This window comes from Denticeps clupeoides, unplaced genomic scaffold, assembly GCF_900700375.1.
Source record: "Denticeps clupeoides unplaced genomic scaffold, fDenClu1.1, whole genome shotgun sequence".
Lineage (NCBI taxonomy): Eukaryota > Metazoa > Chordata > Actinopteri > Clupeiformes > Denticipitidae > Denticeps > Denticeps clupeoides.
The window spans coordinates 602-13,737 of NW_021629746.1; the positions used below are offsets into that span (position 1 = coordinate 602).

Genomic DNA, 13,136 nt, shown 5'->3' on the forward strand with positions numbered 1-13,136 from the left:
ATTTTTGATTTAGACGCTTTACTGACTCAAACCTTTGGACATCATTTTTAGCAATATTCTTATTCAAGTGTAGCTTTGAGATTCTTAGGTCAGGTCAGAACTGACAATTTTCCACATTTTAGAGCATTTTCAATTGTGGAACAGCCCATCGTCATCATGGGTTGAAAGCAATGCAATTTAATGTTGTACAGTTGAGATCCACAAACCTGGAATAACTCATGGGTGTTCCAATGGCGTAATCGGTCAGCGTGCGGTACTTACAATAGAATGTCTGATGAGCTATGCCAAAAGACCAAAGAGAAGTTTGTTGGGAGCGATGTAGTTTAAGGGTTTACAGTCAAAATCCAAAAACCTAGTGAACCACATGTGTAGCTCCAGTGGCTTCATCGGTTAGCATGCGGAAGTTCAAAAACAGTTTCTGATGAGTAATGCCGGGGTTGTGTGTTCGAGCCACGTCTAGAGCACGAGGAGCAAACTAGAGGCTTAGTTAAACATTTTAGATCTGAGTCTCATAAACCTCCTCTTCGTAGTACATGAAACTTAATGTACTCATAATATACAAATTTTTTTATTTAGACGCTTTACTGACTCAAACCTCGGGACTCATTTTTAAATATATTCTTATTCAAGTGTAGCTCTAAAATGCTTAGGTTAGGTCAGAACTGACAATTTTCCAAATTTTAGAGCGTTTTCAATTGTGGAACAGCCCCTCGTCGTCAAGGGTTGAGAGCGATGTTTTTGAAGGGTTTACAGTCGAAATCCAAAAACCTGGTGAAACCCATGTGCAGCTCCAGTGGCGCAATCGGTTAGCGCGCGGTACTTATAAAACAGTTTCTGATGAGCTAAGCCGAGGTTGTTAGTTCCAGCCTCACCTGGAGCAACGTGTCTTTAACCTTATTTCATTTCATTTTGCCTGAGCTGAGCGTCCTTTGGCAGTTGCCATGCAATATCATTTAGAACTTTTGCCTTAGTTCAACCTTTTAGATCTGAGTAACATAAACTTCCTCTTGGTTGTGCATTACACTTAATGCCTTCATAATGTACTAATTTTTGATTTAGACGCTTTACTGACTCAAACCTTTGGACATCATTTTTAGCAATATTCTTATTCAAGTGTAGCTATGAGATTCTTAGGTCAGGTCAGAACTGACAGTTTTCCACATTTTAGAGCATTTTCAATTGTGGAACAGCCCATCGTCATCATGGGTTGAAAGCAATGCATTTTAATGTTGTACAGTTGAGATCCACAAACCTGGAATAACTCATGGGTGTTCCAATGGCGTAATCGGTCAGCGTGCGGTACTTACAATAGAATGTCTGATGAGCTATGCCAAAAGACCAAAGAGAAGTTTTTTGGGAGCGATGTAGTTTAAGGGTTTACAGTCAAAATCCAAAAACCTAGTGAACCACATGTGTATCTCCAGTGGCTTCATCGGTTAGCATACGGAAGTTCAAAAACAGTTTCTGATGAGTAATGCCGGGGTTGTGTGTTCGAGCCACGTCTAGAGCACGAGGAGCAAACTAGAGCCTTAGTTAAACATTTTAGATCTGAGTCTCATAAACCTCCTCTTCGTAGTACATGAAACTTAATGTACTCATAATATACAAATTTTTTATTTAGACGCTTTACTGACTCCAACGTCGGGACTCATTTTTAAATATATTCTTATTCAAGTGTAGCTCTAAAATGCTTAAGTTAGGTCAGAACTGACAATTTTCCAAATTTTAGAGCGTTTTCAACTGTGGAACAGCCCCTCGTCGTCAAGGGTTGAGAGCGATGTATTTGAAGGGTTTACAGTCGAAATCCAAAAACCTGGTGAAACCCATGTGCAGCTCCAGTGGCGCAATCGGTTAGCGCGCGGTACTTATAAAACAGTTTCTGATGAGCTATGCCGAGGTTGTGAGTTCAAGCCTCACCTGGAGCAATGTGTCTTTAACCTTATTTCATTTCATTATGCCTGAGAGGACACTGAGCATCCTTTGGCAGTTGCCATGCAATATCATTTAGAACTTTAGCCTTAGTTCAACCTTTTAGATCTGAGTAACATAAACTTCCTCTTGGTAGTGCATTAGACTTAATGTCTTCATAATGTACTAATTTTTGATTTAGACGCTTTACTGACTCAAACCTTTGGACATCATTTTTAGCAATATTCTTATTCAAGTGTAGCTTTGAGATTCTTAGGTCAGGTCAGAACTGACAGTTTTCCACATTTTAGAGCATTTTCAATTGTGGAACAGCCCATCGTCATCATGGGTTGAAAGCAATGCAATTTAATGTTGTACAGTTGAGATCCACAAACCTGGAAAAACTCATGGGTGTTCCAATGGCGTAATCGGTCAGCGTGCGGTACTTACAATAGAATGTCTGATGAGCTATGCCAAAAGACCAAAGAGAAGTTTGTTGGGAGCGATGTAGTTTAAGGGTTTACAGTCAAAATCCAAAAACCTAGTGAACCACATGTGTAGCTCCAGTGGCTTCATCGGTTAGCATGCGGAAGTTCAAAAACAGTTTCTGATGAGTAATGCCGGGGTTGTGTGTTCGAGCCACGTCTAGAGCACGAGGAGCAAACTAGAGCCTTAGTTAAACATTTTAGATCTGAGTCTCATAAACCTCCTCTTCGTAGTACATGAAACTTAATGTACTCATAATATACAAATTTTTTATTTAGACGCTTTACTGACTCAAACCTCGGGACTCATTTTTAAATATATTCTTATTCAAGTGTAGCTCTAAAATGCTTAGGTTAGGTCAGAACTGACAATTTTCCAAATTTTAGAGCGTTTTCAATTGTGGAACAGCCCCTCGTCGTCAAGGGTTGAGAGCGATGTATTTGAAGGGTTTACAGTCGAAATCCAAAAACCTGGTGAAACCCATGTGCAGCTCCAGTGGCGCAATCGGTTAGCGCGCGGTACTTATAAAACAGTTTCTGATGAGCTATGCCGAGGTTGTGAGTTCAAGCCTCACCTGGAGCAACGTGTCTTTAACCTTATTTCATTTCATTATGCCTGAGAGACACTGAGCGTCCTTTGGCAGTTGCCATGCAATATCATTTAGAACTTTAGCCTTAGTTCAACCTTTTAGATCTGAGTAACATAAACTTCCTCTTGGTAGTGCATTAGACTTAATGTCTTCATAATGTACTAATTTTTGATTTAGACGCTTTACTGACTCAAACCTTTGGACATCATTTTTAGCAATATTCTTATTCAAGTGTAGCTTTGAGATTCTTAGGTAAGGTCAGAACTGACAATTTTCCACATTTTAGAGCATTTTCAATTGTGGAACAGCCCATCGTCATCATGGGTTGAAAGCAATGCAATTTAATGTTGTACAGTTGAGATCCACAAACCTGGAATAACTCATGGGTGTTCCAATGGCATAATCGGTCAGCATGCGGTACTTACAATAGAATGTCTGATGAGCTATGCCAAAAGACCAAAGAGAAGTTTGTTGGGAGCGATGTAGTTTAAGGGTTTACAGTCAAAATCCAAAAACCTAGTGAACCACATGTGTAGCTCCAGTGGCTTCATCGGTTAGCATGCGGAAGTTCAAAAACAGTTTCTGATGAGTAATGCCGGGGTTGTGTGTTCGAGCCACGTCTAGAGCACGAGGAGCAAACTAGAGGCTTAGTTAAACATTTTAGATCTGAGTCTCATAAACCTCCTCTTCGTAGTACATGAAACTTAATGTACTCATAATATACAAATTTTTTATTTAGACGCTTTACTGACTCCAACGTCGGGACTCATTTTTAAATATATTCTTATTCAAGTGTAGCTCTAAAATGCTTAAGTTAGGTCAGAACTGACAATTTTCCAAATTTTAGAGCGTTTTCAACTGTGGAACAGCCCCTTGTCGTCAAGGGTTGAGAGCGATGTATTTGAAGGGTTTACAGTCGAAATCCAAAAACCTGGCAAAACCCATTTGCAGCTCCAGTGGCGCAATCGGTTAGCGCGCGGTACTTATAAAACAGTTTCTGATGAGCTATGCCGAGGTTGTGAGTTCAAGCCTCACCTGGAGCAATGTGTCTTTAACCTTATTTCATTTCATTATGCCTGAGAGACACTGAGCGTCCTTTGGCAGTTGCCATGCAATATCATTTAGAACTTTAGCCTTAGTTCAACCTTTTAGATCTGAGTAACATAAACTTCCTCTTGGTAGTGCATTAGACTTAATGTCTTCATAATGTACTAATTTTTGATTTAGACGCTTTACTGACTCAAACCTTTGGACATCATTTTTAGCAATATTCTTATTCAAGTGTAGCTTTGAGATTCTTAGGTCAGGTCAGAACTGACAGTTTTCCACATTTTAGAGCATTTTCAATTGTGGAACAGCCCATCGTCATCATGGGTTGAAAGCAATGCATTTTAAGGTTGTACAGTTGAGATCCACAAACCTGGAAAAACTCATGGGTGTTCCAATGGCGTAATCGGTCAGCGTGCGGTACTTACAATAGAATGTCTGATGAGCTATGCCAAAAGACCAAAGAGAAGTTTTTTGGGAACGATGTAGTTTAAGGGTTTACAGTCAAAATCCAAAAACCTAGTGAACCACATGTGTATCTCCAGTGGCTTAATCGGTTAGCATGCGGAAGTTCAAAAACAGTTTCTAATGAGTAATGCCGAGGTTGTGAGTTCGAGCCACATCTTGAGCACGAGGAGCAAACTTAGTTAAACATTTTAGATCTGAGTCTCATAAACCTCCTCTTCGTAGTACATGAAACTTAATGTCCTCATAATATACAAATTTTTTATTTAGACGCTTTACTGACTCAAACCTCGGGACTCATTTTTAAATCTAATCTTATTCAAGTGTAGCTCTAAAATGCTTAGGTTAGGTCAGAACTGACAATTTTCCAAATTTTAGAGCGTTTTCAATTGTGGAACAGCCCCTCGTCGTCAACGGTTGAGAGCGATGTATTTGAAGGGTTTACAGTCGAAATCCAAAAACCTGGTGAAACCCATGTGCAGCTCCAGTGGCGTAATCGGTTAGCGAGCGGTACTTATAGAACAGTTTCTGATGAGCTATGCCGAGGTTGTGAGTTCATGCCTCACCTCGAGCAACGTGTCTTTAACCTTTCATTTCATTATGCCTGACGGACACTGAGCATCCTTTGGCAGTTGCCATGCAATATCATTTAGAACTTTAGCCTTAGTTCAACCTTTTAGATCTGAGTAACATAAACGTCCTCTTGGTAGTGCATTAGACTTAATGTCTTCATAATTTACTAATTTTTGATTTAGACGCTTTACTGACTCAAACCTTTGGACATCATTTTTAGCAATATTCTTATTCAAGTGTAGCTTTGAGATTCTTAGGTCAGGTCAGAACTGACAATTTTCCACATTTTAGAGTATTTTCAATTGTGGAACAGCCCATCGTCATCATGGGTTGAAAGCAATGCAATTTAAGCTTGTACAGTTGAGATCCACAAACCTGGAAAAACTCATGGGTGTTCCAATGGCGTAATCGGTCAGCGTGCGGTACTTACAATAGAATGTCTGATGAGCTATGCCAAAAGACCAAAAAGAAGTTTTTTGGGAGTGATGAAGTTGAAGGGTTTACAGTCAAAATCCAAAAACCTAGTGAGCCACATGTGTAGCTCCAGTGGCTTCATCGGTTAGCATGCGGAAGTTCAAAAACAGTTTCAAATGAGTAATGCCGAGGTTGTGAGTTCGAGCCACATCTTGAGCACGAGGAGCAAACTTAGTTAAACATTTTAGATCTGAGTCTCATAAACCTCCTCTTCGTAGTACATGAAACTTAATGTCCTTATAATATACAAATTTTTTATTTAGACGCTTTACTGACTCAAACCTCGGGACTCATTTTTAAATATATTCTTATTTAAGTGTAGCTCTAAAATGCTTAGGTTAGGTCAGAACTGACAATTTTCCAAATTTTAGAGCGTTTTCAATTGTGGAACAGCCCCTCGTCGTCAAGGGTTGAGAGCGATGTATTTGAAGGGTTTACAGTCGAAATCCAAAAACCTGGCGAAACCCATGTGCAGCTCCAGTGGCGCAATCGGTTAGCGAGCGGTACTTATAGAACAGTTTCTGATGAGCTATGCCGAGGTTGTGAGTTCAAGCCTCACCTGGAGCAACGTGTCTTTAACCTTATTTCATTTCATTATGCCTGAGGCACACTGAGCTTCCTTTGCCAGTTGCCATGCAATATCATTTAGAACTTTAGCCTTAGTTCAACATTTTAGATCTGAGTAACATAAAATTCCTCATGGTAGTGCATTAGACTTAATGTCTTCATAATTTACTAATTTTTGATTTCGATGCTTTGCTGACTCAAACCTCTTGACTCATTTTTAAATATATTCTTTTTTTCTATTTTCTATTGCTTTTTTGAATTTAGGTTATGAAACAATATGGTGAAATTAAGGTTCCTAAAAGTGGACAACTCGAGTGAGTAATTCATCTTTAATTCTTATATAATTAAATGTACTATAGATGTTTTAGGCTACCATGCTGTACTGAAACAACATTTTTCTTGCAGAAATGAAAAGAATAAATTTAAAGGAAAGCTGATGGAAAGCCAGTCAAAAACAAAGTCAAAATGCACCTTTGAAGAGCCTAATGTTCGGATGTCAGAATTATGGACAACCTTAACCTCATATCAAGCAACATTTCTTGTATGATAATAAAATGACCAAACATTGAGATTCATGTACACATAATAAGTAATATACTCAACACAAGCTTTTTTCTTCATTCTTCAGAATTATTTTGCCAGGAATTTTTACCGCATGCGATTATTCAGTCTGGTTATTGCTTTTGGCATCAATTTTATCCTTCTTTTTTACAAGGTAATCTTTTCACCAATGATGATCAAAAAGTGTACAATTTATTTCAAAACTTTCCCTACCTTCAATGTGACCAGTAAACTCTATAACACAAAAACATCTTCTAAAAAGAAATGATGTCAGGACATGGACATTGGGAGGGCCTCTGGTCCCATGTCCCGGACTGGGGTTTGTTTTGTGTGTCTGTGTTTTCCTGATTCCCTAATCGTTTTCACCTGCTGTCTCTAGAATAAATGTTTCCACGGTGTCATACTTGTTTCCACTGTGTCATACTGCGTTTAGTCCGTAAACCCTGTGCTGTGAAGTTGTGCATTTGCGTCCTTCAATCATGCAATGTTGCCACAGCCATTACACTACAATAAGATGGTTGTATGTATATTCTTAAATTAATACTTTGATAAATTACCTTTTAACTTTATTAGAACATTCAGTTAATTTTGGGGGGGACATCTCTTGAGCATTTAGGACTTCTTGTAGAGGAAGTAGGTCACATTACAGGTTGGAAGGTTTGGGAAAAAAAAAACCTGGAATATTAATGTTACACTTTTGTGTTGATTGTTAAAATATTATGACATTTTGAATTGACTAATTGTTCTACTGTTTATTTAGGTGGATTTGCCACATATTTGCTCTGCTCATGCTTGCACTCTCAGTATTAAAAAAACATAATTATTTAACACAGTAACAAGCCTGCACAATAGTTGAAATGGTATTTCACTTCTAGATAGTTTTACCAGACTGTGATTAGCAGAGTTTCTTATGTTATCACAAACCTGTTCAATACCTATTCACATCTTGTCTTTCCTCTTCCCTTTTAAGTATGAAGAAGGGAGAGGGAGGGGTGGTGATTCCAGAGTCTTGGGGAGAGGGCAGGCCACAGAGGATCATTGCACAGAGAAAGCACATTTTATTCTGGCAGAAACGGGCAGTTCTTTCATGGAGTTGTCACTTAAATTCTTGGCAATTATTCACACACTTATAGCTTTCTGCTGCATTGTTGGTTACTGCTGTCTGAAGGTAAATCGTAATTTGGATTCTACAACATCAGTATATTGTTATTTTGCACTGACAGTAGACTATTGACTGATTTCTTTCAGGTTCCCTTGGTGATTTTCAAACGAGAGAAAGAGGTTGCACGCAAGCTTGTGTTTGATGGTCTATATATAAGTATGCAACCCTCTGAAGATGACTTCAAAGGACAATGGGATAGATTGGTCATTAATACAATGTAAAAATGTATCACTGAACCCAAATCTAAATCTGAATTTGCACTCTAACTTTTTGTATTGTGACTGTTTTTATCTTTATGTTTTAGATCATTCCCTAGTAATTACTGGGATAAATTCATAAAGAGGAAGGTAAGAATTAAATTTATTTTTAATTCCACGTTGTAGAGGACTGTTTCAAAAGGAGTCAGAATAATGTTGTCTCTGCAGGTGATAGATAAGTATGGGCTATTTTATGGCATTGATCGGATCAGTGAGCTGTTGGGTCTGGAAAGACATGCTCTGGAGTTCAGTGTCCAGAAACGGCAGAAGAGAAAGTCCTGGAGAGAGAGTTCACTTCAAACACTGTGAGTGACTCAATGTATCTGTAATGTACTTACATGTTTTCAGCTGTTGTTGTCTCTCAAGCAACACAATATATGCAACATAGAGGAAGAATTTATCGATAATACATTACTTATTGATATACAATATACATGCAGTGCAATAAATGTGCAAGTATGAAATAGAAACGGAATGAAAATAGTGCAACATGTTTTTGCTCCCATTTGTCAGATCTGAAACATTTTGTACGTACACAAAAGACCAATTACTCTCAAATATAGTTCACAAATCTGTCTAAATCTGTGTTAGTGAGCAGTTCTCCTTTGCCAATATAATCCATCCCACCTCACACTTCAAAGCCTTAGACTGCACACAAAAGAAGGACACGCTGAAATGTTAAATGTATATAAAAGAGAAAATAATAATATTCCTCTAATTTAGGTTGAATTCCATTGATTTGAAATATGAAATATGGAAGTTTGGCGTGGTAATAACAGACAATGTGAGTAAATTTTGCATGCTTGCATGTTTACTCCATACATGTTACTGCATAAATTTGAAGTTCACCAAATTCTTTTCTTTCTTACTCCAGTCATTCCTGTACCTGGCCTGGTATATGGCTATGTCTCTTGTTGGTCACTATAATAATTTCTTTTTTGCTGCTCACCTTCTGGACATTGCTATGGGTTTTAAAACAATTAGAACCATATTGTCCTCAGTGACACATAATGGAAAGCAGGTAGTTGTCTGTTATTATTTTTTGCATAATTCTCTGTAAATTTGCCCTATGTCTGAATAACTAATGTGTGTCTGTCACAGCTGATGCTGACAGTAGGGCTGTTAGCTGTGGTGGTCTATCTCTACACGGTGGTGGCTTTTAACTTTTTTCAGAAATTTTACAACAAGAGCAAAGATGACAAAGCTATAGACATGAAATGTGATGACATGCTCACTGTGAGTAAGACCCCTAAACTTGATATGTGTTTTGTATTATGTTAATCTCTGACTCAATGTGTGTGTGTGGACATAATCATAATGGCAAATGATGCATAATTATCTGTCGAACCTTCAGTAACAGACATAGGTGTCTGCACCTATTTTTCCTGAAATATTTGGCCCTGCTTCATTCTGCTTTTAGTGTTACATGTTCCACATGTACGTGGGTGTGCGAGCAGGAGGAGGAATAGGTGATGAAATTGAAGACCCGGCTGGAGATGATTTTGAATTCTACCGCATAGTTTTTGACATCACATTCTTTTTTTTTGTTATTGTCATTCTGCTGGCCATCATACAAGGTGGGGCAATTGTTCATGCATTAATAGTGCATAATTTTCCAATAGAAACATTGCAGAACATTGGCAGTGCAAATTAATTACAAAATTAAACTATGTATTTATATACTATTTTAAATGATAACTTTTATCCATTGAATGTGTTTGCATGTGTGATTCAATGGCACAAGCTAACTAAACAAATTGTTTGCATCCCATTAAATAAAGTTGATATTAATGTGACAGAAAGGTCACTGCAGTTCAAACAACGATTCACAACATTGCTTTGGTTCATTCTTTGCAATTATCTAATTACATTTTTTTTCATGTCTATCTAAAGGTTTGATTATTGATGCGTTTGGCGAACTGAGAGACAAACAAGAGCAAGTCAAAGAGGATATGGAAGTAAGATGAGCAAAAGTATACAGCAACACACATACAGTGGTGCGGTCTGTTTGGCCCTTAGACAAATATTCATCAGCCTAGGGTTCATCACCACTAGTTTAAAACCCCATTTGGGTACCATTTGCCTTTCCTTGTCTGGGGCACAAATACATTTTTAATTACATTAATTACGAAAATAATAAATAAATAAACAATGCTTTAAAAATGCAGTAAATAAGCACACATAGAGAGGAAAGGGTAATGACCAGATTTACTGTATATAGAAATCACACAATTTATTTTTGTTTGATGATGATGATGAATGATTGGTCAGTAACAAATGATGCTGACTAATGATGTGGTGTTATGAATAACATTTTTCATACTTAACATTCTGTACTCGCTCCTCTTTCCAGACCAAATGCTTTATATGTGGGATTAGTAGTGACTGTTTTGAAACAGTTTCTCACGGTTTCGAAATGCACACACTGCAAGAGCACAACCTGGCAAGCTACCTGTGAGTACAGCACATGTTAAATTCTTATGATATTCTAATTCCTGTACATTTCATGTAAAGCAGAGCATGCACGTGGTCCAGTTGGACTCAAATCTTCTGCATTATTTTTTGTCTTCTCAGATTCTTTTTGATGTATCTCATCAACAAAGATGAAACCGAATATACTGGACAGGTGTCTTGTGCTCTTTAATATTTTGTCACATTTTATATTTGTCAATGACACCTCAGCTAAAAGGGATTTACTAGAATTACAGCACACTGAGGATGTTTCTTTTCCTCTTGACAGGAATCATATGTATGGAAGATGTACCAGGAACGCTGCTGGGAATTTTTTCCGGTGGGAGATTGTTTCCGTAAACACTATGAGGATCAGTCTTCTTGAGAAAAATACATCTTAACTGGTGACTAGTTATAGACCAGAAAGTGTGAGATATAATGTTAGGACTTCAATGTATACATAATTATTCTTTAGATTGTTCAGTTTGAAATTATTCAAATCTTCTGCATTATTGTGATGAAAATAGCAAGACTTGCACCACTTTAGCCTCATGCAGTTTTCACGGATTGAATAAAAAAAATTTCGGTATTGAATTTATAAATGACACTATTAGTGCAGTACTGTCCAGTGTTCTACCTTGTTTTTTTGTCATGTTCCGATGTGCTGTGGCCACTAACATGATGACATGCAATGATGTGATTTTACAATAAACATCTTATTCACTTGGTCAAAATATATACTTTAATGGAGGAGTGCAGGTACTGACTGTAAGCACAGATTCAGCCCCACTCCAGAGTGTTTGTTTGCTTTATAAAGGGTCTAAGGTTGGGCGGTGACATCTGTAAGGGATCATCAATATTCATAATTAATATGGTTAAGCAAACCATTAATGTTTTAAGCATTATTATTATTATTATTATTATTATTATTATTTTAATAAAACCCCTTGCAGACCCTGACAGTTAGTAAAATGGAAACCGTGCTGTTTCTCAAGCTGGTGGTGTGGGACAAAGGCTCTTGGTTTTTAATTTGATGATCCAATTCCTTTACCCTAAACTAAAATATAAGATAAGATTAGATGATCCTTTATCTACATCTTTATCTACAAGGATCCATGACCCTAAGAAATATCTACATCTTCTGACCTTTCCTAGTGATGACTGAGCTCATTAAGGTCTGGACCCTTGATGGGCCCTTATCTGTGAAGACCAGTGAAATGTTCAGGTTATTTGCAATGTAAAAACGTTTAAAAAAAAGAACAATTAAACATTTTATGAACATCAAACATCTGAAGAGTAATAGTATGATAGTGAATTAAAGGATTCATTATCATAGAATGAAATATGTTTAACATTGTTTAAGAAAATTATTATTTACATAAAATATATAACCCATGGAGTGGCTCTGATTTATCAGCAAAAGACTGTGTGTACCTGTGTGTCCCAGTGAGCTCTCTCCATGAAATGTTAATGTATGTAGGTGCCATCGTCATGTGGCAGTGGTGACATCAGAGTGCAGTGCCATCCTGTCCAGCGCCCCCTTGTTGTGTCACAGCGTGGCCTGCAAGTCTGTGAGAAAAATCCAACCAGACAGACAGTTGAAGGCACCTTGTAAAAATATTCTGTAATTTGGACAGCAAAATTACACAGAGAAGTATTATTTGTCTGTTTACAGTATTATTCTTTAGAATGCAATGCATCATGGGACATTCAATGATTACAACAGGTTTCCACTAAATATACAGTTAATTACCTGTAGAAAACTGATCGCCAATTTTTCTATTTGGATTAAGTGGAATCCGAGGATGACGTCATGGTCATTGGCTGTTGCATTTGCAATCTAAAACTCGGCGGGAATGAGTGATGGCTGTCTTTTCAGATACAGAGGTTGAACTGACACAAATGTAAGAAGCTGATCTTACGTGTTATCACTTTATAAGTGTCATAAAAAAATAAGATCTACTCTAATTGTTCATTTGTAAAGTTATGTTGGTGCTGTGCATTGGTTTGGTAAACAGCGTATGTCTCGTGAGGAGGGGGAAAGCATAGGAGGTTTGAACAGAGCACAGTTTTATTATAGGGGAAATTGTCCGGGATTTGTTAGTGTGCTGAGTGCCTGTTCCTGCAGATGCCCTAACAGTTAAAAATAAATATGTATTATACACCGAGCTAAGAATATTGATAAACTCTGGGAGGCATGCAAGACTGCTTTCTTTGCTATTCCTATTCCATGAAGATGGCTTTGGTGATGAGGAGACCTGAAACTGGCCTGCAGCATGGTGGACAAGAGCGTGTAGTAGTTTTCGACCAAAGAAGTTGAAAGCATGTGATCAACGTCATATCCAGAAGTGTAAGTGCTGCCAGAATTGCTGCAGAGGTTGAAGAGCTCAGACCAGACCACATTTGCATCAAATTTGTTATACATGGCTTTCATCCCAGAAGGAAGCTTCTGATGAGACTAAGATAAACTTATTTTGTTCAGATGGGGCTGCTTGAGTGCTGCTGGCACTGGGGAGCTACAGTTCATTGAGGGAACCATGAATGCCATAATGTACAGTGACATACTGGTGTACTCGCTTTTGTTGCCTGCAGTTTA

General features: G+C 37.8%; 1 protein-coding gene and 4 non-coding genes across 6 annotated transcripts; all 5 read left to right on the plus strand.

Moving 5' to 3' along the window:
* The first annotated feature begins 1,832 nt into the window (after window positions 1–1,832).
* On the plus strand, window positions 1,833–1,925 carry trnai-uau (transfer RNA isoleucine (anticodon UAU)). Its single transcript is given in 2 exon segments — window positions 1,833–1,870; window positions 1,890–1,925. It is a non-coding gene; the product is annotated as a tRNA-Ile (tRNA).
* Window positions 1,926–2,883: 958 nt separating this feature from the next.
* On the plus strand, window positions 2,884–2,976 carry trnai-uau (transfer RNA isoleucine (anticodon UAU)). The gene is given in 2 exon segments: window positions 2,884–2,921; window positions 2,941–2,976. It is a non-coding gene; the product is annotated as a tRNA-Ile (tRNA).
* Window positions 2,977–3,933: 957 nt separating this feature from the next.
* Window positions 3,934–4,026, plus strand: trnai-uau (transfer RNA isoleucine (anticodon UAU)). Its single transcript is given in 2 exon segments — window positions 3,934–3,971; window positions 3,991–4,026. It is a non-coding gene; the product is annotated as a tRNA-Ile (tRNA).
* A 1,990-nt stretch (window positions 4,027–6,016) lies between these two features.
* Window positions 6,017–6,109, plus strand: trnai-uau (transfer RNA isoleucine (anticodon UAU)). Its single transcript is given in 2 exon segments — window positions 6,017–6,054; window positions 6,074–6,109. It is a non-coding gene; the product is annotated as a tRNA-Ile (tRNA).
* A 252-nt stretch (window positions 6,110–6,361) lies between these two features.
* Window positions 6,362–11,208, plus strand: LOC114773225 (ryanodine receptor 2-like). Of its 2 annotated transcripts, none has more exons than XM_028965737.1 (15): window positions 6,362–6,423; window positions 6,515–6,650; window positions 6,738–6,824; window positions 7,641–7,838; window positions 7,919–8,049; window positions 8,137–8,179; window positions 8,258–8,394; window positions 8,813–8,873; window positions 8,964–9,110; window positions 9,191–9,325; window positions 9,510–9,666; window positions 9,983–10,047; window positions 10,443–10,543; window positions 10,664–10,715; window positions 10,830–11,208. In XM_028965737.1, exons 1-15 carry the CDS (start codon window positions 6,377–6,379, stop codon window positions 10,923–10,925), a joined length of 1,593 nt encoding a protein of 530 aa, XP_028821570.1. In that variant the 5' UTR covers window positions 6,362–6,376; the 3' UTR covers window positions 10,926–11,208. The 2 variants fall into 2 exon arrangements, with proteins under 2 accessions (XP_028821570.1, XP_028821572.1); XM_028965739.1 differs by having other exon boundaries at window positions 9,263–9,325.
* The last annotated feature ends 1,928 nt before the right edge of the window (window positions 11,209–13,136 follow it).

Excerpts from the sequence above, each read along its gene's own strand:
- LOC114773225 (XM_028965737.1), top strand. The coding sequence starts at position 6,377 with ATGAAACAATATGGTGAAATTAAGGTTCCTAAAAGTGGACAACTCGA. Across the intron at positions 6,825-7,640 it reads TTATCCTTCTTTTTTACAAG|TATGAAGAAGGGAGAGGGAG; the intron begins GTAATCTTTTCA and ends TTCCCTTTTAAG. Across the intron at positions 9,667-9,982 it reads TCTGCTGGCCATCATACAAG|GTTTGATTATTGATGCGTTT; the intron begins GTGGGGCAATTG and ends GTCTATCTAAAG.